This window comes from Chrysochloris asiatica, unplaced genomic scaffold (genome assembly GCF_000296735.1).
Source record: "Chrysochloris asiatica unplaced genomic scaffold, ChrAsi1.0 scaffold00210, whole genome shotgun sequence".
Classification (NCBI taxonomy): domain Eukaryota; kingdom Metazoa; phylum Chordata; class Mammalia; order Afrosoricida; family Chrysochloridae; genus Chrysochloris; species Chrysochloris asiatica.
In genome coordinates, this window is record NW_006408728.1 from 5321151 (window position 1) to 5345348 (window position 24198).

Below are 24198 nucleotides of genomic sequence, written 5' to 3' on the forward strand. Positions count from 1 at the left end.
CAGAGGAAGTCCCCCAAAATAATTCTTCCTGCTTTCATAAACTAAGTCACTAAATGAGAGCTCCTGGAAAAGTCTACAAATCAAATTGACAGACCAAATACACACAAAGCTAGGCCTAGATCCGGGAGTGTCCTCCCCCAGTCACGAAGAATTTAACTTGGAAACCTTTGCCAAACTCTAATTTGGATAGTACCTGACTTCATTAAACCCCTTCACCTTCAATCAAGGAAACTTTTCTGGGTGCCCTTCAGAGTCACGTGAAGTTGCTGCCAATGCTCAGAATAAATCACGTGTAGTGTCACTTAACATGTTTGTCTCCTGGGGACAAGTAGGTGGAGTAGATAATTAACTTCAAGAATCTTGTCAAAAAGGACCCAAGAGGTTAGCCCGGGAACTACCAATTCTCAAGAATGACTCTTCTTTTTCCCAACAAATAAAGGTTCAATGACTTTGAGACTCCAAACCCGGGGAATGAAAAGGCATATTGCTATGTCTTCCCTGAACCTCTCCAATGTTTGTTTTATTCCAAACTTATTGAAACCTCTCATCTAAAACATATCAAATAAAAGCTTAGTTTTTCAATCTCTTTCCCTTATCGTGTCTCCTCACACTACCTGCCACTTACCCTATCCCCCAAAATAGAAGGGCTGATAACAGACTCTAAGGTTTAACTGTGGGCACCTTCAGGCCTTGGGTACAGGGCGGAAGTCTCAGGCTGAGAAATGTAATCTCCCACATCTGATCTCACTGGTTGTTGTGTCTCTAGGGAAAGGTACAGCAGGTGAGGGCGGCTGGAGGAAACTTGTTCCAGGACGCTTAGAGAGGACAGAGGACGACAAGAGGGTGTGGGGTAAGGGAGAGGAGGCGCGCCCAGAGCGTTATTTCTCTCCCTGAGATCACCTTGCGCTGACCTAGTTGAGTCAAAGAAGAAGCCAGAGAACCTAAGAAGAAGGGAGGGCAGAACTGGTGGGCGGGGCTTAGGGTGGGCGGGGCCATCGACGGGCTCTTTCTTTGATTCGTGGACAGATTCTAGCCGGAAGCGGCCGGAGGCGTTGGCGGAGCGCACGTGGTGACGTGCAAGGGGGTGCGGTGAGAGCGGGCGGTGGCGACGGCAGTGTCTCCAGGACGTGAGTGGAGGTCAGACCCTGGGAGGTGCTGGGCTCATTTTCTCTTTTTGCTGCTGTGCTAACGAGCGATCACGACCCGGTGAGCCTTCCGTGGTGCTCCGTCTTGCTTGCAGCCTCCGAAGACTGGCCACTTGTACTCCCGCCTGGTCGCTCCCCTCCCTTCGCCGTCTCGAGGCGCTTTCCGTTGGGCCGATTCCCGCCCGCTTCCTCCTGCTCCCCATCGAAGCTTCAGAGATGAATTTTTCCATCTCTACAGAGAGGAACCAGGTAATACACGCTGGTTCCACTGACAACAGAGAAGGAAGAAGGCGCGAAATATCGGGGAGGAGGGAGGCGCGGAGCGGGGCCCTGATCTCGGAGGAAGGACGCCCCAGCCGCGGTCTCTGGGGCGAGGAGCCGGCGCCACGCGGGCCCGAGCTCTGAGCGCTGCCATGGTGCTGGGCGTGTTGGCAGCCGAGGGCAGGCGCCGGCTGCTACGGACAGCGCGGACCTGTGTCCACTCGCTCCGCGGGGGCAGGGGAAGCAGAGCAGGGGCAGGGTTTTGCCTGAAAGGCCTCCTGGGGCCGGACCAAGTCTTTGCGGGGTTGGGATGACCCGTCACAAGAGGGTGGGGGGGACGCGGGAATCTCCCGTGCCCTACTGTCAGGGTCTGGCGACTCTCTAGCCGGTGTACCCGGGCTGTAGACTCTAAAGCGAGACCTCCGGTCAGCCTGCCCCAGGGCTACAATGGCCTCTCGGAGGAGGCACTGCAACCCCAATCGCTGTGGGCCGCGGGGTCCTTTGTTCCCGCTCCACGTTGCCCGCTTTTCTTGCCAAGCGCGGGGAGAAGGGGGCGGGAGGAGGAGGGAGCGAACGGCTGTCCTGACGTGTCGGCGCTGAATGACTGCGGGACTGGCCAATCCCTGGCGGAGGTGTGCGGGCACTGGGCGCCAGGCCTCGCTGCCTTCCGAGTGGGCGCTGACCTGGTCGCGCGAGTGGAAGGCCCGAACTGCTCAGGCAGTTTACCCGATGGTACTCGTCACTTTTTAACTTTAAAAAATCGATGCTATTTTACAGTCTTTCTACGCATTTTGCAAAGGGTCCTGATCGTAGGAAGACGTCAAGCTGTATCAGATAGTTGCACGTCGGCAAACTTGAATCAAGAATACTTAAGAAATACTGAGTTTTTTTCTGATACGCAGTAGACAGATCTATTGGTTTGAGACAGCTGACATTTCAGATGCTATACAATAAATAGAATCAGAAGCTTAGAAGGCACATTATGTTGTCAGTAATGAAGAATTAGAACACTGGCATTTTGTTCCTTGAGGAATAAATGAAGGATCATGCTCATGGTATTAAAAGGGCTAATAATTTCATTTGCAATAAAAGTGAACATTACTGTCAGTTATTTTCAAGACTAGAGCCCAATGACAAATGTCATTCTTTTCTTTGAGATCCTATTTCTGTCTTGGAAGAAGTTCAGCCAGAATGTTCCTTAAGAGTGAATGACTTTTCAGTCTGGGAGCAGAGGTCCCTAGGACCATCAAGGGAGAAGAGTAGAGAGCGGGACCCTACCCAGAGAAGCAGTGATGCCTGAAATGGAGCCAGAGATGATGATCTGGAGCTATAGAGCAGCTGGAGACTCTAGATCCAGAGAGGGAGAGCGACTGTGTGCTGAAGACTTGGGTAGTACGGGGGAAGGATTGCATGGAGGGGATTATAACCATGGCAATGAGACGATATACGATAGAATGAATGTAAAACTAATGTTCTCCCATGTAAACTATCACATAATTCACAATAAATCATTTAAGAAAAAAAAAAAAGAATTCCTTAAACGTGAGGATGTGGAGACTATCTCATGTACTTTGGGCATGAGATCCTCTGGAGAACTTCGCTGTGGGAAATAAAAGGAAGACCTTCACTGAGATGGATTAACGCAGTGACTGCAACATTGGTCTCAAACATTCAAGGTTGTGTTATCTTTTGGAAGGAGATTCATTAGGAATAACAAAATACGGATTAATAGTTTTAGGCATAATCCTGCTGAAGCTACCATTAAAGATGCTAAAGGAGCATTTGTGTTTGTAAATCCAGAGATTAGAAAAACTTTGATCATTTAGAACTATCACTTTAATGCCAACAGGCAGACTACAAGTCAAATGTTTGTAATATGATGGTTAAGTGCTGTCAGTCAGATCTGACTCATAGCGACTCTATATAGGGTTTCTGAGGAGTGGTTGGCGGGTTTGAACCTTTTGGTTCACTCATACTTTGCACCACACAGATGGAGGTAAATTGGATTTGAGCCACAGACCAAAAAGATACTTGGAATGGTTTTCTTATGACTTTCTAGGTAATTTGTTGTTAAGTACCGTGGAGTTGGTTCCGACTCATAGCCACCCTGCACAGGATTTCCGAGGCTGTAAATCTTTACGGGAGCAGAACGCCTCATCTTTTTCCTGCAGAGTCACTGGTAGTCTTGAACTGCTGACCTTGAGGTTGGCAGCTCGACTGGTCACCACTATGCTACCAGAGCTCCTTAGGTAATTAGTAGATAAGTTAATTTTTATAGCCATTGCCCTAGTTAGTAATTCTGTTTTTCTAACAATTCCTCTGAAAACAAAGCATTTCAGTTTAATCTAAAATTCTTTCCTACTAAGGATATACGGTAATTATTAGTATTAAGATGAAGTACCCCTGAAACTCATTTCAATGACTGTAGTCAAATCTTGCAGGTATGATTCAATCAATACATTGGGAATTTAGCAGGTAGTTAAAAATTTCCTACTTTTACATTTTTTAAAAAACATTGTTACAACATTGTCATGCCTCAAGCTACAATCTCTTCAGTCTCCAGATGCCTTAGTTAAGTAAGCACTGAGCCTGGGTGTACAATATCTGTAATTTTCCTGCTTCGGTGTTGTACCCATTCTCCCACACCTTACTTACCTCCCAACTAGTGCATCTGTGCTTCCTTGTTTGAAACCTCCCATACTTTGCTCTTCATACTTTGCATTGATAAAACTTTAAACGTTAGTCTCTTGCATCCTACAGATACCAAAATATCCTCAGCCCAATTCGTAACCACTATGCTACCAGAGCTTATGTGTTTGTAATTTGGTTTGAGGATTTAAGGGGGCTTTGAAAGTTTGCTATAACATTTTATTCTTGGTTTTACTGACAGCCAGGGAAGAGTTTTGGAGGAGGCAGTATTATGCCTACCTTGCTTTTCCCAATTCTTTGATAAGTCCTGTTGAATTGTATTTTAGTTGAGCTAATTTTTTTTTCTGGGTCTTTGGTAACTTGTGAACTCTTGGGTGTCTGCTAAGCAGTTTAATTACTCATTAAGAATCTTCTGTCTTTTTGCCTGACCATCATAAGGAACTGAAATATAGTTGTGTGACACTGTGGGTTAATGCGCCAGACTGCAAAGCTGTTTGAACTCAGGTTGGCAGTTCAAGCTCACCAGTTGTTCCTCAGAAACCATATACAGGGTTGCTATGGGTTGGAACCAACTCAATGGCACTTAACAACAACAATCAGACTATATTGTTTTAATCCCTTTTTAATTTTAAAAGCTGAGTGTCTATTTTGAACAATCAAAATTAAGTTTTATATTTTTATATGGCTGGGATGTTTGAGCTTGGTTTTTTGCCTTTTCAAGGGAAAAAACCTATTAGTTATTATGCTTGAGTTTTATATAACAAACTAAAGTCATTTGTACATTTTTTGAGGCGGTGTAATGTAGGTGGTTTAAAACTTGGTTTGCTCATTATCTTTTGTGAAAATGAATGCAAACTTTCAAAAATAAGATTTTGCTGACAGGAGTTAATCAGGCCTTTTCCAAATGGGGTTGGTGGGAGGAGGAATAGTGTGTGAGGACAAATAACTGAGTAAAATAGTTTGCATTAACTTAAATGCCACCTAGATGGATGCTGCAGCACAGTGGGTTAGACTTGGGCTCTTTTTTAAAATCAGTTGGGTTATACAGATTCCCACTACTCAGTCCCATATATGATTCTGACTCTATAGTGACCCTATAGGACATGGTCGATCTCTGCTCCTTAGAGTTTTAGAGACTGTAATCATTACAAGGACAGCATCATCTTTTTCCTTCAAAACAGCTGGTGGGTTTGAACTGCTGGCCGTGTAGTTATTAGCAGCCCATGCTTGACCCATGGTGCTTTCAGGACTCATTTATATTGATCAGTAGACAATAAAAAATGAGTCCTTACTAAGGCCTAAATTTATTAGTTGGTGATTTTTGGTACCTTAAAATATAAAACTAATAACATTGTACAAATTTGTATGTCAAGAACTTCCTCTAATAATTCTCCATTGTTTTTGCCCAGAGAAGTGCAGTGAAGTTTAGCTGTCAGTTTTTTTTCCAAATAAAATTAAAACTTCCAATCTGCCAATTATAATAAATACAAGGAAGGCTTCAAAAAGCTTATAAAAAATTCCACTATGTCTTAGTACCGTTTTTCCATGAACTTTTTGAAGTTCCGTAGAAGACACTATTTTAAATTCATGTTTAGAGTATGACTAGTTTCCAAGTAAGTACCAAATAAAACTCGTCAACATTTTAAATGTTTATCTAAATCTCCAAATTGCATATAAGTTTATACAAAGATTACCTTTTAACCATATCAGCATAATTTGGTTGTGGTTCCCCCATTTGACCTTTTTAAGAGCAGTTTAGGAAACAAGTGAGGAGCTGTTGTGAATTACAGCTATTAGACAGTCACCCAAGTACATACCATACATACAAAAGATTTTGTAAACTTAAATGAGGTTTTGACTGAAAATCTGGACGGTTTCTTTAGAATAGAGTCTTTTTGTATGTATAGAAATGGAGAATATTTATTTTTAAAACTAGTTTTCTAAGGAAAGCTTAATTATTTTAGATGGCCTGTACAGAGGAGGACATAAATATTCCTTAAGACAGGTGTCCCTTGCTTTTCAAGTTTGCTGTATTCCACTTCACTTTCACAAAAGACCTGCTTTAAGACCTACTCTACTACCTGTTTTTGTTAACCAAAAAGTCCAAAGAGGATTATTCACTTTTACAAAAAAGGCAAAAGTGTAACTGGCGTTCAGGATCCCGGCCAATAAAAAGGCAGCGCAGTGTTCATCCCTAAAAGCAAGAGTGGTATCATGTAGTTCCTTCCCTCAGCTTCTCCCCATCAAGCTGCTGTAACTTAGAACTGTGTTGACTATGTTACTGTTCTTTTAGGTTTTTGTATTATTTGGGAGCATGGTGGCTCTGTAGATTAAGCACTCGATTGTGAAGATCAGCAGTTCAAGTATTCCAGCTGCTGTGTGGGAGAAATGTGAGGCTTTCTGCTCCCACAAAGATTTACAGTCTAAGAAACCCTATACAGGGTGGCTGTGAGTCTTAACCAACTCCATGGCTCTTAAAATCAATGTTGGTATGGTTTGATAGGTTAGTTATTTTGAGGTCTCAGAAACCTTAACAAAAAACTCCCATAAAATTTAATGATAATTGTTTCTTTGCTTTAGGACATTTTTGTGTACAAAAGGTTTCATAGGAATGCTCCATTTTTGTATACCAGAGGGAACCTGTGGTATGGTACAGTTTTGTTGCAAGGGTTGTTGCTGTTGTGAAGTGCCGTGGAATCGATTCTGACCCATAGTGACCCTATATAGGGTTTCCAAGGAGCAGCTGATGAGCTTGAACCACCGAGCTTGCAGTTCAAACAACTTTGCAGTCTGACATATCAGCCCACAGCGCCACACAAGGACTCTTACAGGATGTGGCAGTAGTGGAATAGACAGTGACAGTTCCAATCTGAGCCAGAATACTTCGGTTTCTCTTAGAAATGAAGCTTTAAATTATATAGAGAAACCAATTATGACATATGGGATCCAGCTTGTACAGATTTGTGTTTGTGTTGTACTGACACATAGACTTAAATTAGAACTGGAACTGTAAATCGGTACTTAGTCACTTTATCATAATTGTTAGATTTGGAAGGTTGCTTTGAAGTAGAATTGTTCCATTGATAGCTTATACTCTACTAGAAAAATCATTCAAGATATAGATGTCAGTCTTCCCTTTTTAGTTTATTTAGTTGATTTCAATACATTTATTCATCTTTGTGTTCAAGTTTCTAGGGTAGTTGTGGGATGAGATGGGACGGATGTAAAGATAAACAGAACAGTTCCTTTGCATTTAAGGGGCCTCAAGTCAAGGTAGATAAGCAAATGCACATGAGCACAACACAGAACAGACCAACTGGAAAGTCCTGTATACTTACCAGAATGGGGTGGAGAGGAACTGAATTCTAACTAGGAGGATTTGGCAGAGTTTCAATGGAGCAGGGAAGATTTAACCTGGCAGAGACAAGGTTAAATTTATCCCTTATTGTTATTAAGTGCCACGGAATCTGTTCCAACTCTGATAGTTACCCTGTATAAGTTTTCTGAGGAGTGGCTGGTGGATTTGAACTGCAGACCTTGCAATTCAAACTGACCTTAAGGTCCTATGTATTACCCTGCAGTGCCCCACCAGGACTCTAAAGGTATTCCTAGAGAGAATAATTTGAATAAGTATACCAAAAAAACCTCCACTGCCATCAAGTCAAATCCAACCCATTATGATGGGAAACCCTGTACAGGGTCGCTATGAGTCGGAACCGACTCCACGGCACATAACAACAACAATGATCCTATAGGGAAGACTAGAACTCTGCTCATAGGATTTCTGAGATTGTAAATCATTATGGAAGCAGATTGCCATATCTTTTTCCTGAGGAGTGACTGGTCGATTTGAACCACTGACCTTGCAGTTAGCAGCCCAATAAGAGGATAGGAATTACAAAGTATGTTTTAGAGAACTGTATGTGTGGTCTGACTGTAACATTGTATACATGTCTAGGAATTGTACCAAAAACTCGTAAAATTCCCTTGCTGTATTTAGCAGGGTTAAGAAACAAGTAAATCACAAGTTTGCATATTAGTTGAATTATATTCGTAAAGAATTTTAGAGTTAACCACTATTTACATTTCTACTATATTGTGCTCATATTTCATACTCAAACAATAAAAGTCATTAGCTCCTGTCTTCTGGGGAAGGGTTTTTTGATCCCTTTCCCCTATTATGTTTATATCACATGAATGATTGGAAGTTGAGTGAAAAATGTGTATGTATAATTGCATTTATGTAGTTTTGTTTATTGGTGTTTGTTTACTGAAAGACTTTGGGCTCTTCAAGATCAGGACTTTACACGATCTTCTCAATCTGGATTGCTGTCAGCCTTGGATCATTTGGAATATCTAACTTCAAACTGTCATTGTTACAGATTATGATGCATGATTATCACAGAAGAAATTCATGTCTATAGCTTTTAAGAACTTGATTACATCATTTTCAAGCCTGATAGTTTTGGAATCACCATTTGAGCTTAAGACACATCTGCCTTCACTTCAACCACCTATCTTCATACCTGGACGAAGTGCTACATTTTAACACTCCTGTGTTCTTGGATTATTTAAGACTTCCCAGAATTATATTTATCACCAGGTTAGTAGGTATGTAAATATTCAGTGCCACCTACAGCATTAACACATATTGTTTCTCTTAAGACTTTGCTGAGGACAATAACAACGTATTCCAAACCAATAATCATATAATTTGTGTGTGGGGTCGGGGATTTATATTGCCTCCTGTAAATGATTTTGAAATAAATATAGCTGTTATTTCAAACTGAAATCTTTTGTCACCAATTCTCAATGGTTAACGATAAAGTAGAAAAAATGTAAAAGCACTTACCTATTATTATATTGTGAGATAAGGTAGGTTGGAAAATAGGCAATCTGAAAAGGTAATAAAATTTATCTTTTTAATTTACCTATATATTCCTTATATATTTCATAGCATTTATTAAAATCATTTGGCAGATATTATATAGTGCCAAGACTTACTGTACTTTTAATTGCTTTTAGGCAGGAAAGGATGTATTCAAACCATTTTCAGCATCTTAATCTCAATTATATGTCACCAAGGAATAAAGTCAAATTGAGGACCCTTTAAGGAAACTGAAGAAATCAAATAATTTTGTGTTTATTTCAAACGAGGGCACTAACAGCAGCTCTAATCCAAGGGAATCTATATGTGATGGCTGCTTTCACATCTGTAAAGATACGGGCTGAACTGGGTTTCCAATTTCTACCCTTTAACAAATGGCTACATTTATTGAGATACTCATTATTGTATGAATTCTTAAATAGACTTATGACCCAAGTATGGAGTACAAAGACTTGGACATTTGTTGCTATTTTTTTTTTATTGTTGTTAGGATGGAATTTGAAAACAAACATATATAATTCTTTGAAATATAATTACAGAAGATACTGTAGACCCGTATACTAACTTGGCTTTCTTCCGTTTAGCCAAATTTATAAGGAAAAATGATTCCCAATGGATATTTAATGTTTGAAGATGAAAATTTCATTGAATCTTCTGTTGCCAAATTAAATGCCCTGAGGAAAAGTGGGCAGTTCTGCGATGTTCGACTTCAGGTATTTAAAATTTATTTGGAAACATACAGACTTTCATTACAATAAGCCTTACATTGTTGGATTTGTTTATTTTCCATAACCAATTGCCACTGAGTCAATTCTAACTCATGATAAACCATGTGTGTCAGAGTAGAACTGTGGTCTCTAGGATTTTCAGTGGATTGATTTAGGGAGGGAGGGCGGTGAAAACCTCGGGGATGGACTCAAATCATCAAGCTTTTTTACCTGTTTTTACCACCAAGAGACTCTTCTATTTTCATGGAATGCATTTAATGAGATGACTTGAATAAATAAACTTTATCTGGAAATGTAAGCCTGTGGAGTCAGAAGTTACAATTGCTGGAGAAAAAAAGAGCTCATAATATTCTAATTTTAATTCTTCACAATTTCAGGTCTGTGGCCATGAAATGTTAGCACACAGAGCAGTTCTGGCTTGCTGCAGTCCCTATTTATTTGAAATTTTTAATAGTGATAGTGATCCTCATGGAGTTTCTCATGTTAAATTCGATGATCTCAACCCAGAAGCTGTTGAAGTCTTGTTGAATTATGCTTATACTGCTCAGTAAGTATTTTAAAGCCCCTTGTCTGTGGGGATATGTCCCAGAACTCCCAGTGGATTTATGAAACCACAGATAGTCCTACACCCTGTATATCCTCTGTCTTATACAGAGATGTGGTCCTGTGGGATAAAAATGGGATAATGTACTGGACTTCAAGGTCAGTTTGAACCAAAGGCCAGCTGTTGAAGCTCACCAGCTGCTCCTCGGAAACCCTATGAAGGGTTACCATGAGTTGGAATCGACTCAGCGGCAATTAACAACATACATACATAGGACTCCTGGTGTGGTGATCTGCACTGGACAGCGAATCACAAGGTGGCTGGTCAAACTTAAAAGCTGCTAGTTGGAAACCCTATACAGGGTCACTATGAATTGGAATCAACTCATTGGCACATAGCAACAACATACATGCATTCATAAGGAGCTCTCGTAGCATAGTTGATTACCAGCTGGGTTGCTAAACACAATTTCAGCAGTTTGAATCTGCCAGTGGTTTCACATATGTACAATGATGGTGGGGGTTATATGCCATGGAGTTGGTTCCAACTCATAGCGACCCTGTAAAGTATTTCCAAGGCTGTAAATCCTTACAGGAGCAGAAAGCCTCATCTTTCTCCCATAGAACAGCTAGTAGTTTCAATCTGCTAACCTTGAGGTTAACAACCCAACTTGTAACCATTGTACTATCAGAACTCCCCCTACTCCTCCTCTGTACATATATAGCTGTGACAAAGTTTAAGTTATAAATTAGGCAGAGTAAACAGATCAGTAGAAATAACTAATAGTAAAACAGAACAATCATTAAGTCAAACAGTAGCTACTTATTTGAACTGTGTACTCCTGGTTTGCACTTCAAACCACAAGATACAGGCATTCAAATCCACCAGCTGGTCCTTAGAAACCCTATAAAGGGTTGTTAGGGGTCAGAACCAACTCAACAGCACTTACCAACAACAACAACTTGAACTGTGATACCAAGGCAGTCCATCTGACAACAACAGTCACAACAATAGTCACAGCAGACAAAACGATGATTTATGTCCTTAGGTGGTGTAGAGCACAGGGACCACTCGAGATTGCATCACACTACTTAGAACGGCACACAATTTAAAACCTCACACAACTTAACAGGTAGAAATTATTTAAAGTTAAGATTTGTAAGACTTTGGTATCTTAAATAATAAACTTTTTTTTTTAATAGATTGAAAGCTGATAAGGAATTAGTTAAAGATGTTTATTCTGCAGCAAAAAAACTGAAGATGGACCGAGTAAAGCAGGTATAGTACCAGAAGTAATAATATACAAGGATTGCTGTTAATTACTGTTGTTGTGAAATGCTGTCGAGTCGGTTCCGACTCATAGTGTTGAACTTTTCAAAGATAATTCGAGTGAAAGTCTTGCTAGTCCAGTCATCATTAGTGGCTGTCTACAAAAACGTGAATTAAAATATTCCTGTTTTTTTTGGTTTGTTTTTTCAAGTTATTCACATAATTTACATCCTCAATTATCTGTTGGATTTCTCTTTAAAAAGTGTTCCTTCTAAAATTTAACACCAGTGAGAAGTGCTTAATAAGTAAAAAAAGGCATTTAATCCTGTGTAAACCAAAGGCCACAGGTCAGTTGTCTCTTTTTGTAAACAAAATTTTATTGGAACACAACTATACATTTATTTACGTATGGCCTATGGCTGCTTTCCAGTAGCAATACAAGAGTTGAGTAGATAGGACAGATACAGTATGGCTCGCAAGTCTAAAATACCTAACAAGTCTAAAATACTTAACTAATGACCTGTTAAGGAAAAGTTAGTTGGCCTTTACTCAAATGGCACTCCTCTGCTAGTGTGGCTTTTATAGCATTCCAGACTCTCCCTAATGTAGGTGCTGTCTTACCAAAGTTATCACCTACTTATCTTTGCCCTTTGTCCTTTGTCCTTACCAAACTAAGTTGTTTACATCTTTCCTGCTCCCTATCTGCATTCAATATCAACATCTCTCCTATAAAGCCTGGTCCAGATACTGCCTATCATGGCACCCTTTGATCTTTATCTTTTGTACATGTCTTTATTCTCACTGTTAACTTATTCTAAGATGGTAATTTTAAAAAATATGTAACTGGTGATAGTTATGTATTTCTTTAACAAGGTTTGTGGTGATTACTTACTATCAAGAATGGATGTTACCAGCTGCATCTCTTACCGAAATTTTGCAAATTGTATGGGAGATACCCGCTTGTTGAATAAAGTTGATGCCTATATTCAGGAGCATTTGTTACAAATTTCAGAAGAGGAAGAGTTTCTTAAACTTCCACGGCTAAAGGTAAAGCATAAACTCTATAAACAGACTTGTATAAACTATTTGTTCATGTTTTAAGCAAGTGAGGAACATTTAGGAAAAAACATAGACCTGACACCATTATTGTTAGCAATGTAATGGTTTGCTGCCACTTTCTGAATAATTTTACAGAATGCATTTGGGATCAATGACAACATTATTATGAAATTGAGAAACTGGGAATCGGAGGCTCAACACTGATTCATGTTCATTGTTCTTCTTCAACTATAGTTGGAGGTAATGCTTGAAGATAACGTTTGCTTGCCCAGCAATGGCAAATTGTACACAAAGGTAATCAACTGGGTGCAGCGTAGCATCTGGGAGAATGGAGACAGTCTGGAAGAGCTGATGGAAGAGGTTAGTTTTTAAGTAAATGGGCTTCAACAATTCTTAAAAATAATTTTGCTATAACATGAAGGATTCCCTTTCACTTTTATTTTGTAACCATGACCCTAAAGAATTTAAATTTTGCTGTAGGTACCCCTAAGCTGAGAAACAGGGGGGGTGTCCAGGTGAGCTGAATACACTGTGCAGTTTGATCTTCTGCTTTCCTTTTTTTTTCTTTGCTTATGATATGCTGTTAACTTTCTTTAAAGTAGCGTGTAATTTGCTTTAGAAATGGGAGGTGGTACTGAAATTTTCTGTAGATTTTCTTCACAGGTTTTTGCTTTAAATTTGATAAGTAGGTAAAAGCTTCTAATGGTTGTTCCTCCCCATTGATTTATCTCCCCATAGGTTTATTAACAAAACTAGGATACCCAAGACTGAAGAAACAAGAAGAAACCTCAAGTGTATTGACACGTAAAGAAGCAGCAGTCCTGCCCCAGTTCTCCTAAGAAAAATCCGCTGTGGGCAGAGAACGATGATGATTTAATGGTGTTTACTCCTTTACAGGATTCTTATCTTTAAAGCTTTGTGTTTTTAATGGTGTTATTTATACATAGAGCCACTTACCTCCAACTACCTTTTAAAAATACACAAGGAAAAAATGGATGAGAACTAAAACTACGCTGGTGGAGCCATGAAGTAACCTAGAATTTCATCACTCAACAAGCCTTTCCAAAGGCTAAAGTGTACCAAATCTGTTATGCCTTTAAAAGTAGTATCATCATTATGTTCTAAAAGGCTAACGGGTGGTCTTTAAATTCTAAATGATCTGCAACTTAAAACTCAGATGCATTATCCATGTGCTTGGCATCTGGAGGGGGGATAGTATTTCTACAACTTGTTTAAATTTTTGCCTTGTTTTTTCTTTATGTTTTTCTTGGCATTGCTTTTTCTGCCCAGGAGAGAATATATTTATGCAAATCAGACCTTTTATCTTCATCAGTGTAAACCATACTCAGTATTTTATTGTAACTATGTATATTCTCTAAGAATCTAAACATTGTACTTATTGCCTTTTTTCTTAATGTTACATAATTGAAACTATGAAAAATGAAGATTTATTTCAAGCCACTCAAGCCAAAGGACTCTTCAGCCAGTATTACAAGATTTTGTATTTGATTTTGTTTTGTTTTTTAATTTTTACCACCATGACATGTATTTTTTTCTTTGCTTTGTGATCCTGCCAGAGTGAGATGTCAAGAAGCACCCTGGAGGTTACCTTGAGGCGGTTGTGTAATCTGCATACTAGTGGAGTAGCTATGGAGACAGCAGCCACATGGGTGTTCTGTTGCTGTTTTGCAGGTTCAAACCTTGTACTACTCAGCTGATCACAAGCTGCTTGATGGGAATCTACTAGATGGACAGGCTGAGGTGTTTGGCAGTGATGATGACCACATTCAGTTTGTGCAGGTACACATTGCACAGTCTGAGGTAACCTCAGGTTGAAATTTGACTAGAGAATTTTATGGCATATTTAAATTTTCCTTTAACTAAGGAAAGTGGAAGAATCTCATTGGTATAATTTGGACAGAAACATTTTCAAGAGAAGCAAGCGTTATCTTAGAATTTCTAGTGGTCTTACCACATGAAAAGAAATTACCTCAACAAATTGGTGGTGGTGTGCCCTGGAGTCGGTTCCGACTCATAGTGAACCCTGCACAGGGTTTCCAAGGCTGTACATCTTTATGGGAGCCAGCAGAAAGCCTCATCTTTCTCCCACGGAACTGCTGGTAGTTTTGAACTGCTTACCTTGAGGGTAGCAGCCAGACTAGTAACCACTAAGCTACCAGAGCTCCTCAACAAATTAGTGAACCTCATTTAAATTTTTTCTCATAATAGGATTTGCAGGTAGTTTTTTTAAAAATCTGATAAGAAGAAATAATATAGATGTTATTTTACTTGATTAGACTAGTCTGCAGCAGAGGTGATTTTTAGACCTAATCTTTAAAAGGTGACAAGGACTCAAATTATTAATGGTTTTAAAAGGAATTTTGGATGTTTCTTACAATGCCTGAGCTATTTTATTATTTAAATGAAATCAGAAATGTTATGGTGAAATTTACTATATGTTAAGCTTTAAAATGGTATAGCAAATCAGATGTTACAAATTGATGTAAGAGGCTTGTGGAGCAAAATGAAGACAATACCAAAGCTGTTGCCTTGAAGTCAGTGCCAGCTCATAGTGACCCTACAGGGCAAAGTAGGACTGCCTCATCTTTCTCCTGTGGAGTTGCTGGTGGTTTTGAACTGCCGACCTTTCAGTCAACAGCCCAGCAGTTTACCACTGAGCCACTAGGCTCCCTTATTTAGTGCATATACTTCATATTCAAACATTAGCAACAGTATGAGAGCATATATTTCAGGTATAAACATTTGTAATTTCTGGACAGGTGACATACAGAAAAGTGTATACCTTACAGAGTCACAAAGGGTGCCCACCATTGTATCCAGACTGTGAAGTATCCAGACTGTGAAGAACAGACCTCTGGTATCCTGAAAGCTCTCTTAGTGCTCATTTCCCAATACCTGGAAAGTACACTACACCAAAGGAAGCCAGTATCCTAATTTCTAGCACAGTATCACATATCTAACAGAATAGATAAACCGACTAAGTGGTCATGTATTTTGTGTCTTGGTCAGCATTGTGTTTCAGTTGACATAGATCGAGAAGTGTTTTTCTTTAAAAAAAATTAGAAGATAAAATGACAGACAACATAATAACCTGTATGGTGATAATACCGGGTGTTAGTTCTCTTGTGTTTTATTGCAATAATGGCTGAATGGTTTTAGGCTCAAAAGGTTTGGGGTTTGAATGAGTCGAGAACTTTGTTCAGATCTGTGCATTTTTTATATACTTAGGGTTTTATCTCTTAATGTGTACCATTATAAAGTTACTATTTTATAAGTAACTTTCAGCAAGCAAAGGTTGAATGTCTGTTAGGTGGTAGACCCTGATGTTACCTATGGGGGATACAGAAATGTGTAAGACATTCTGCTTGCAGGACTTTACAGTAGATGAAAATAGACTTATAAAAGGGATCTACAAAAGACACAGACCTAAGGGCATAATGTGGAATAAGGAGGAAACCAAATTGCACAGAATTGACATTTGAACAGTCCTAGCATTTAGAATTGTTTGATTGACAGCTGTAAGGAAGTATGTAAGATACCAAACACTATTTGTGCAAAAATAGAGGTGGAATTGTAGGTGATGAGACTGGGAAAGTAGACCATTGCCACTTGAATGAGGCTTGTACTTGGACCCTGAAGGTAGTGGGTAACTGTCAAAAGAATTTGAGACAATGGATTAGTGTGGTAAGAGCAGGTACACATCACAACTTTAATAAAAATCCAGCACTGGGCAAAACAAGTTTGGCAATCAGAAGATTGGTTGAATTATGGTACAGGAATAGCTTTTTTGGAGTCCTGGTGTGGTGCTGCAATTTAGAGCTCTGGACCGCAAGGTCAGTTTGAATCATAAGGTTGGTGGTTCAAACTCACCAGCCACTCCTTGGGAACCCTATACAGGGTCACTATGAGTCAGAACCGACTCCATGGTATACAACATAATACATTGTGTTTTATTGTAGTTCACAGATACTGCAGATTTGTACAAATTGAAGGTATGTGATAATCCTGTGTCGTATTAGCGGTTTTCCAGCAGCATATGCTCACTTCATATTTCTATTACATTTTAGTCATTTTTGCAACATTACAATTTTTTTCATAGTATTATTGCACACTTAATAGACTACTGTTACTGGTGAGTCAATCCCAACTCATAGTGACCCCGTAGGACAATGCAGTACTGCCACTTGATCACATCTCCCATAGAATAGCTGATAAATATGAACAATTGACTTTTCTGTATAAGCAGAGTGCTTAACCACTGCACCATCTTTAATAGACCATAGTATAGTATAAACATAACTTTCATATGCAACGAGAACAAAAAATCATGCGAATCTTTATTGGTGCTCTAGGACTAAACTCACAGTGTCTCTGAGGTATGCTTATATTTCTATCCAGCAAAGATCTCTACATTCATTAATGCTCCTATTTTAGGCATAGGTAACTATGGGTGGTAGGATTCCAGATCATTTATATTTTAACTTCCAAAAAAATATTGAACCCTTTCTATATTTATAACCAAGTCAGAGGGTGGATTAGTTTGAAAGCATTGAAAATTGGGGGAGGTATGAAGGTGAAAGGATGGATTCTAGACATTTCTCTCTCTCTAGATTAAACTAAGAAGCCATAGTATTTGTTTAGGAAGATTAAGATAAAATAGCTTGCAAATGAATGGTTTGGACATTTGTAGCTCATTAGATGATTCTGTGAATAGAGACTATGGAGTAAAAAGGATGAGGGTCACATTAGGCCTCAAAGATATGAAGGTTGAGAAAGCTATCTCTTTTACCCTGGTTTTTCAGACAAGATAAGAAACCCCTTACCTTGAAAAGTAATTGTGTATAAAGATATATCCTCTTTGTAGCCAGAATTCAAGAAAGAAGTCTGAGCTAGGGTGGACTGCGAGGGAGGAATTCATATCACCATATGTACCTGAAAGGTTGACAGTAAAGGAGGAAAGGGTCATATTTAAGAATGGTTCATAAGGAATATAAAGCTAGCACTTTTCTTTTAAAGTTTGTTATATACTGTAGTCAGCTTCATTGTTATTAGTGCTTTTTATTCTTTCACATTCATTTTCCTTCAAATATAGACAAATACAGTAATTTTCTTACTGCAATAACCTCCTAATGTACGCATCATCAATTTGTGATGGTGTTGGACCTCTTTCTTCCAGAGTGTGCCTTGTAATTCCTAGTAGCAGAGGACAGAGTCTGTCATAGTATAAAGAGGGTAGGCTTTATACTCTGAATTCTTTCTCATCTTTATTATAGCTGCATGATCTTAAGCAATGACTATCTTTCGTTTTTTTTTAATTATAAAATGGATAGTAAATGTTGTTCTTTTTAAAAAAAAAAAAAGATGATGTGAATAAAGTACCTAACAGCACTAGTACAGATTGTTGTTGTTAAGTGCTGTTGAGCCAGTTCTGACCCATAGTGACCCTGTATAAGGTTTCCAAGGAGCAGCTGGCAGCTTGAACCACCAACTTTACAGTGCAGCACATGAACCCACAGCGCCACACCAGGAGGTAGATGATAAAATGGGATTTAATGGTAACCATTAAAATGAAAATTTCCTTGTCACCTCTGGAAGTAACCTGCATATGCTGTAACCATACTTGCTGAATGACCCAGACCAAACTTTTGATTGTTTCTTTGTTTTGTTTTGTTAACATCTTCAAGTAGTTTATCACAATCTTTCCATGTTACTTGTTACATGACTTTTCCCTTTTGTTAGAATTAGAAATTTCTTTTAGACTTCTTATCTGGGGCCCATAATAAAGTATGAGCAGACCTAGCCAGGTAGAGAAGGTGCTGTCAGTTCATTTGGCAGTTTCTCTCAGGATGGTCTTGATTCTTCCAATTCTATATGATCTATACAATATAATATCCTTTGGAAGTGGCAAGGGCTGAAGTCATTGAAGAAACCGACTTCTGTATAAAAACACTGTGGTTCTCTTACAGTCTTTGAATATCAACAGCTGTGCTCATTTCTCCCTTTTAGTATATTCTACTTTTGTGACTTTGGTACATTTAGTGTTACTGTTTTATTTCTGATTACTGCTTATTTTTTTATTTCTGTGTTTTGATGTACTATTATTTGTCTAGAAGACCACTCTATAATATCTGTAAGGTAGCCCTAAAAAAATAGACCTTTAAGTGTTTCTTGTAATTGTGTTTTTTCTTATAAAATACTTTCAGAGAGAGTGGATAAATCTTAAGTCTGTTTACTTTTTACTGACATTGTATGAAAGATAACCAGTACATGTGGATTAGGTTTGACACTTTCATGAAGACAGAAGGTTAAATGTATAGTCTCAGTAAATTCATGCCATTTATACATTTATAACATCTTTTGGGAGATCCTATACTTCCTATAAGGAGTCTGTGAGTTTAAGTGAATTATGAGGTGGTTTTTTTTTCTTTTCCTTTTTCCCTCTTGCAATAGCATGGTGATACTTGATCTCTATCACGTTTCTTGAATTGTTTAAATTGACCCTTTTCAGCCAATTTGTGGAGGATTAGTTTCATTTCTGAGTAAGATGGAAGTATGCCAGTAGTATTGTCAATTGGAGAGTTGGTTTGTGTGAAATTTAGGTCTTCTGTAAAATTCATACACAGATGAATGTACTGTTTCATTTTTTCCCACCCCCCAATGCTATGGAATAGCTCAGAAACAGCTACTTCCGCGTATGGTCTTTGGCTAGGTTTCTGTAGCTACCTTTTGGTTTTGCAGAAAAAGGCACCACGTGAGAATGGCCATAAGCAGATAAGTAGCGGTTCAACTGGATGTCTCTCTTCTCCAAATGCTTCAGTACAAAGCCCTAAGCATGAGTGGAAAATCGTTGCTTCGGAAAAGACCTCAAGTAAGTCTTTGGTGCTTGCCAAATTGTATTTATATATTTATTTATAAGAAGGAGCATTGAGCAGAACCATTTGATTTTTCTAAATTGGCTATTTGAGGGGGGCAAAAAGAAGTAATTGAATTTGGGAAGAATGGAAGATTGATCCAGTCTGGGATCTGAAGAATGTGGGAGTCCAATTCAAGATCACAAAGCAACCAAAAATAATAACTGCGTCTTAAACACAGAACTCTTGTTCTTTCAGATAATACTTACTTGTGTTTGGCTGTGCTGGATGGTGTATTTTGTGTAATTTTCCTTCACGGACGAAACAGCCCACAGAGCTCACCAACAAGTACTCCAAGGCTCATTAAGAGTTTAAGCTTTGAGATGCAACCAGATGATTTAATAGAAAAGCCCATGTCTCCAATGCAGTATGCAAGATCTGGCTTGGGAACAGCAGAGATGAATGGCAAGCTCATAGCTGCAGGTAACAGCAGAAGGATGAGAGGTTTTTTACTTGAAGCATTCAAATGGCTAAGCTTGTAAATGGGAAATGGGCTTTTACACTTCCTGGCTTTCATGCGAACTTTCAAAGGGAGTAATTGTTACATCTTCTCTCTTGGTATCCCAACTTCACATTCTAAGAACATAGGGGAATAACAAGTAAATACTGCTGTGTATGCTTAACCTTCAGGTCCATGTTTGTTATTAATTAAACATACATATCTATTAAAAGGGTGAGTTCTTCAAATTTCCAATTGAAAACCAAGCACTTTACCTGTACTGATGGATAATTTTGTTATTCTTCGTCAATAATGTAGTTGATAATATGTCATTAAGTGCTGCTGTGGAGTCAGTTCCCACTCGCAGCAACCCTGTATAGGGTTTCCAAGGTATAGCTGGTGAGTTTGAACCGCTGACCTTGTGGTTAGCAATCTACTACTTATCCTCCAGCACCACACCAAGCAGTCTACTACTTATCCTCCAGCACCACACCAGGAGTCTGTGTATATGTTGTAAGTTCTATAGGGTGGATTACAACGCATAACGGCCTTGTATAGGATTTCCAAGGAGCAGCTTCTGGGTTTGAACTGTTGACCTCTTGTGTAACAGTTCAGTGCTTATCCTACAGCGCCACCCCAGGACTCCATATGTTTATTGTTGTCCTTAAGTACCATTGAGTTGGTTCTAACTCATAATGACCCTTTATAGGGTTTCCAAACAGTTGATGGGTTTGAACTTACTGACTTTGTGGTTTGCAGTCCAGTGCTTATCCTATAGTGCCACCCCAGGACTCCATATAAAATATATTTATTGTTCTTAGTGCCACTGAGTCAGTTCTGACTTACAGTGTTTCCGAGGAGCAGCTGGTGGACTTGAACCACCGACCTTGCAGTCTAGCACATTAACCCACAGCAATTCAACAGGACACCTATGTTGTTGTTGTTCAGTGCTGTCGAGTCGGTTCTAACCCATAGTGACCCTGTATAAGGCTTCCAAGGAGTGGCTGGTGAGCTTGAACTGCCAACTTTGCTGATCAAACCAACTTTTCAGTCCAGCATCACACCAGGACTCCTATTGTGGTGGTTGTTGTGTTGGGAAGTCGGTTGTGACTCAGCGACCCGGTGTAGGGTTTCTGGGGCTGTAAATCTTTATGGGAGCAGAAAGCCTGATCTTTCTCCCATGGAGCAACTGGCAGTATTGAACTGCTTTGCAATCTGATGCATTAGCATGTAATGCCACACCAGGATTCCTGTTGATATCAAATATCAACTCCATAATAAGTTTGTGAGTATGAGAGTTATTTTGTGAGTATAAGAGTTATTTTGTTTTTGCTTATCAGCAGACTACTTAAAACCAAAAACAGCTCTGTTTACTATTTTAAACATAAATCTTATGGTTCCTTACCAGGTGGCTATAACAGAGAGGAATGTCTTCGAACAGTTGAATGTTATGATCCACATACAGATCAGTGGTCCTTTCTTGCTCCCATGAGAACACCAAGAGCCCGATTTCAAATGGCTGTGCTTATGGTAAGTGTATTTACACAGCAACTCATAGTTCCTTTTTAGCTTACCATTAGAATGACTGGGAATTCTAATCTCACTGTTGCCCTAGGGCCAGCTCTATGTGGTAGGTGGATCAAATGGCCACTCAGATGACTTGAGTTGTGGAGAGATGTATGATCCCAACATAGATGACTGGACACCTGTTCCAGAATTAAGGACTAACCGTTGTAATGCAGGTAATAATACTTCTGAGACAGCTAATATTTAAAATACGATCATTGTCAATATATAACATCATTTCATACTTACTTAGGAGTGTGTGCTCTGAATGGAAAATTATACATTGTTGGTGGCTCTGATCCATATGGTCAAAAGGGACTGAAAAATTGTGATGTATTTGATCCTATAACAAAGTCATGGACAAGCTGTGCTCCTCTTAACATTCGTAAGTTGATTTTTCCCCCCCTTGAAAGTTGATTTGTTTCTTAAAAAAGGTGACTCCTAAGTTAATAGTGTGCAGTACACACATAGTTTTGAGAGATGTAACTATTTTATTTGACTTGATTTTATAGGTAGACACCAGTCTGCAGTCTGTGAGCTTGGTGGATTTTTATACATAATTGGAGGTGCAGAGTCTTGGAATTGTCTGAACACAGTAGAGCGTTATAATCCTGAAAATAACACTTGGACTTTAATTGCACCCATGAATGTGGCTAGGCGAGGAGCTGGAGTAGCTGTTCTTGATGGTGAGTATTGGGATTTGGGAGAGGTAAGAAGGGCAAGAATCCTAAAATTCTGAGACAATGTCAATAATACTAACTACAGTTGGACCATAAGACATTTGATTTAAGACAAATCTCATTTGCAGCCTTCTGGGATTTTTAGTACCCTATGAGCTCTGGTAGTGTAGGGGTTACGAATTGGGCTGCGAACCTCAAGGTCAGCAATTCGAAACTACCAGCCGTTCCGTGGGAGAAAGATGAGGCTTTCTACTCCCATAAAGATTTACACCCTCGGAAACCCTGTACAGGGTCGCTATGGGTCGGAACCGACTCAACAGCACTAAACAACATCCTTATTAGTAATATGCAATACATGTACAATGTTGCAATATGTAAGTGCTGGTGTTACCATTATCAGATGTTCGCTTGTGGATGTCCAGTGTTACCGTTTATTGTCAAAACACTACCACATAGCAGAAAATCATGAAGTTTTGTTTTTTTTAAAGGGGAGTATTTGACTTGCGTCAGAGCCACTAATGACAGAGTCATTGGAACAGACCCCAGCATGGACTTGTATACATATGAGTTCAGAAGTAGCCATCTCTTCATGTCAGAGGGATTGGTGATTTGTTGTCCTTTAGAACACTTTATTTTTTTCAGAGGCTCATAATATATAAATCTATGAAATAATCAATTTTTGTTAGCTCACTAAATAAAGTTACAAGTTATTTACTTCCACAAACTATATACCCATAACATTAAATTTTGAGTTTTTGTTTGTTTAGAACAAGAATTAAAGATATTTGCAGAACAAAATAAGTGTAATTCTTCTTAATTGATAGCAAAACTTAAATTGTTTTAAGAAGTCTTTCCAAAACATTAAACTTTGCTTTATGTAATTGCAGTATAAAAATCTACCTTTTTAGATTGAATTAACTCTTTACTCATAATTCTTTATAATAATTCAATAATCATTGTTTTTTAAAACAAACACAGTAGAATTCCATGTGGGAATGAGCTTTTATCCATTTTATTCAGTGTATCTGCAAAGGAACCCTGGTGGTACAGTGGTTAAAAGCTGCTAAACAAAAAGTTGAGAATTCTAAACTACCAGTTGCAATGCAGGAAAAAGATGTGGTGTACCATTTCCAGAAAGATTTATAGCTTTGGACACCCTAAGGAGCAATTCTACTCTGTCCTATAGATTATGTTGTGAGTCCGAATTGACGTGACTGAAATCAGCGGGGGTTTGTTGTTTGGATTTGTGTCCCCTTATACAAACCAAGATTTACAGCCTTGGAAACCTTGAACAGCGTCGCTATGAGGCAGAACCAACTCCATGACACATCACCACCAGCAGCAGCAGACAAACCAAACATGTAGAGTGTATATAGTTTTTGACAAAATGAATAGATACTTTTTCTTAGGAACCACTGATTTTAACAAGAGATATTTATTTTTTCTTAGGAAAACTGTTCGTAGGTGGTGGCTTTGATGGTTCCCATGCCATCAGTTGTGTGGAGATGTATGATCCAATTAGAAATGAATGGAAGATGATTGGAAACATGACTTCACCAAGGAGCAATGCTGGGATTGTAACTGTGGGGAATACCATTTATGCTGTGGGAGGATTTGATGGCAATGAATTTCTGAATACAGTGGAAGTCTATCACCTCCAGTCAAATGAGTGGAGCCCCTATACAAAGATTTTCCAGTTTTAACCAATTTAAGACCCTTTCAAACTAACAGGCTTAGTGATGTAATTGTGTTTAGTAAGGTACATTTGTGAATAAGGAGGGTGGGTGGGTGGGTATAGATGTTGCTAACAGCAACACAAAGCTTTTGCATATTGCATATTATTAAACATGCTGTACATACTTTTTGTGTTTATTTGGGAAGGAATGCAGAGATGAAGGTCTTTTTTGTGTATTTTTAGAACTTCTTTCGTTTCTTTACTTTTTGGAAATTGATACTATAAAATAATAAATCAAGAATTGATTGGGCACATCATTTCAAGAAGCCCCCTCGCCACATTTGTTTTGCCAATTTGCACATT

The 24198-nt window shown here is 38.9% G+C and overlaps 1 protein-coding gene across 1 annotated transcript; it reads left to right on the forward strand.

The window, feature by feature from the left end:
• The first annotated feature begins 1031 nt into the window (after nt 1-1031).
• IVNS1ABP (influenza virus NS1A binding protein) lies at nt 1032-24152 on the forward strand. Its single transcript, XM_006872703.1, has 15 exons — nt 1032-1394; nt 8438-8666; nt 9528-9656; nt 10049-10218; nt 11418-11493; nt 12358-12531; nt 12778-12903; nt 14236-14343; nt 19303-19432; nt 19674-19898; nt 21323-21444; nt 21530-21656; nt 21734-21865; nt 21993-22166; nt 23610-24152. The coding sequence occupies exons 3-15, from the start codon at nt 9546-9548 to the stop codon at nt 23861-23863; spliced, it is 1929 nt and encodes a 642-aa protein (XP_006872765.1). The 5' UTR covers nt 1032-1394; nt 8438-8666; nt 9528-9545; the 3' UTR covers nt 23864-24152.
• The last annotated feature ends 46 nt before the right edge of the window (nt 24153-24198 follow it).

Excerpts from the sequence above, each read along its gene's own strand:
- IVNS1ABP (XM_006872703.1), top strand. The coding sequence starts at position 9,546 with ATGATTCCCAATGGATATTTAATGTTTGAAGATGAAAATTTCATTGAA. Across the intron at positions 11,494-12,357 it reads AGATGGACCGAGTAAAGCAG|GTTTGTGGTGATTACTTACT; the intron begins GTATAGTACCAG and ends TTCTTTAACAAG. Across the intron at positions 12,532-12,777 it reads TTAAACTTCCACGGCTAAAG|TTGGAGGTAATGCTTGAAGA; the intron begins GTAAAGCATAAA and ends CTTCAACTATAG.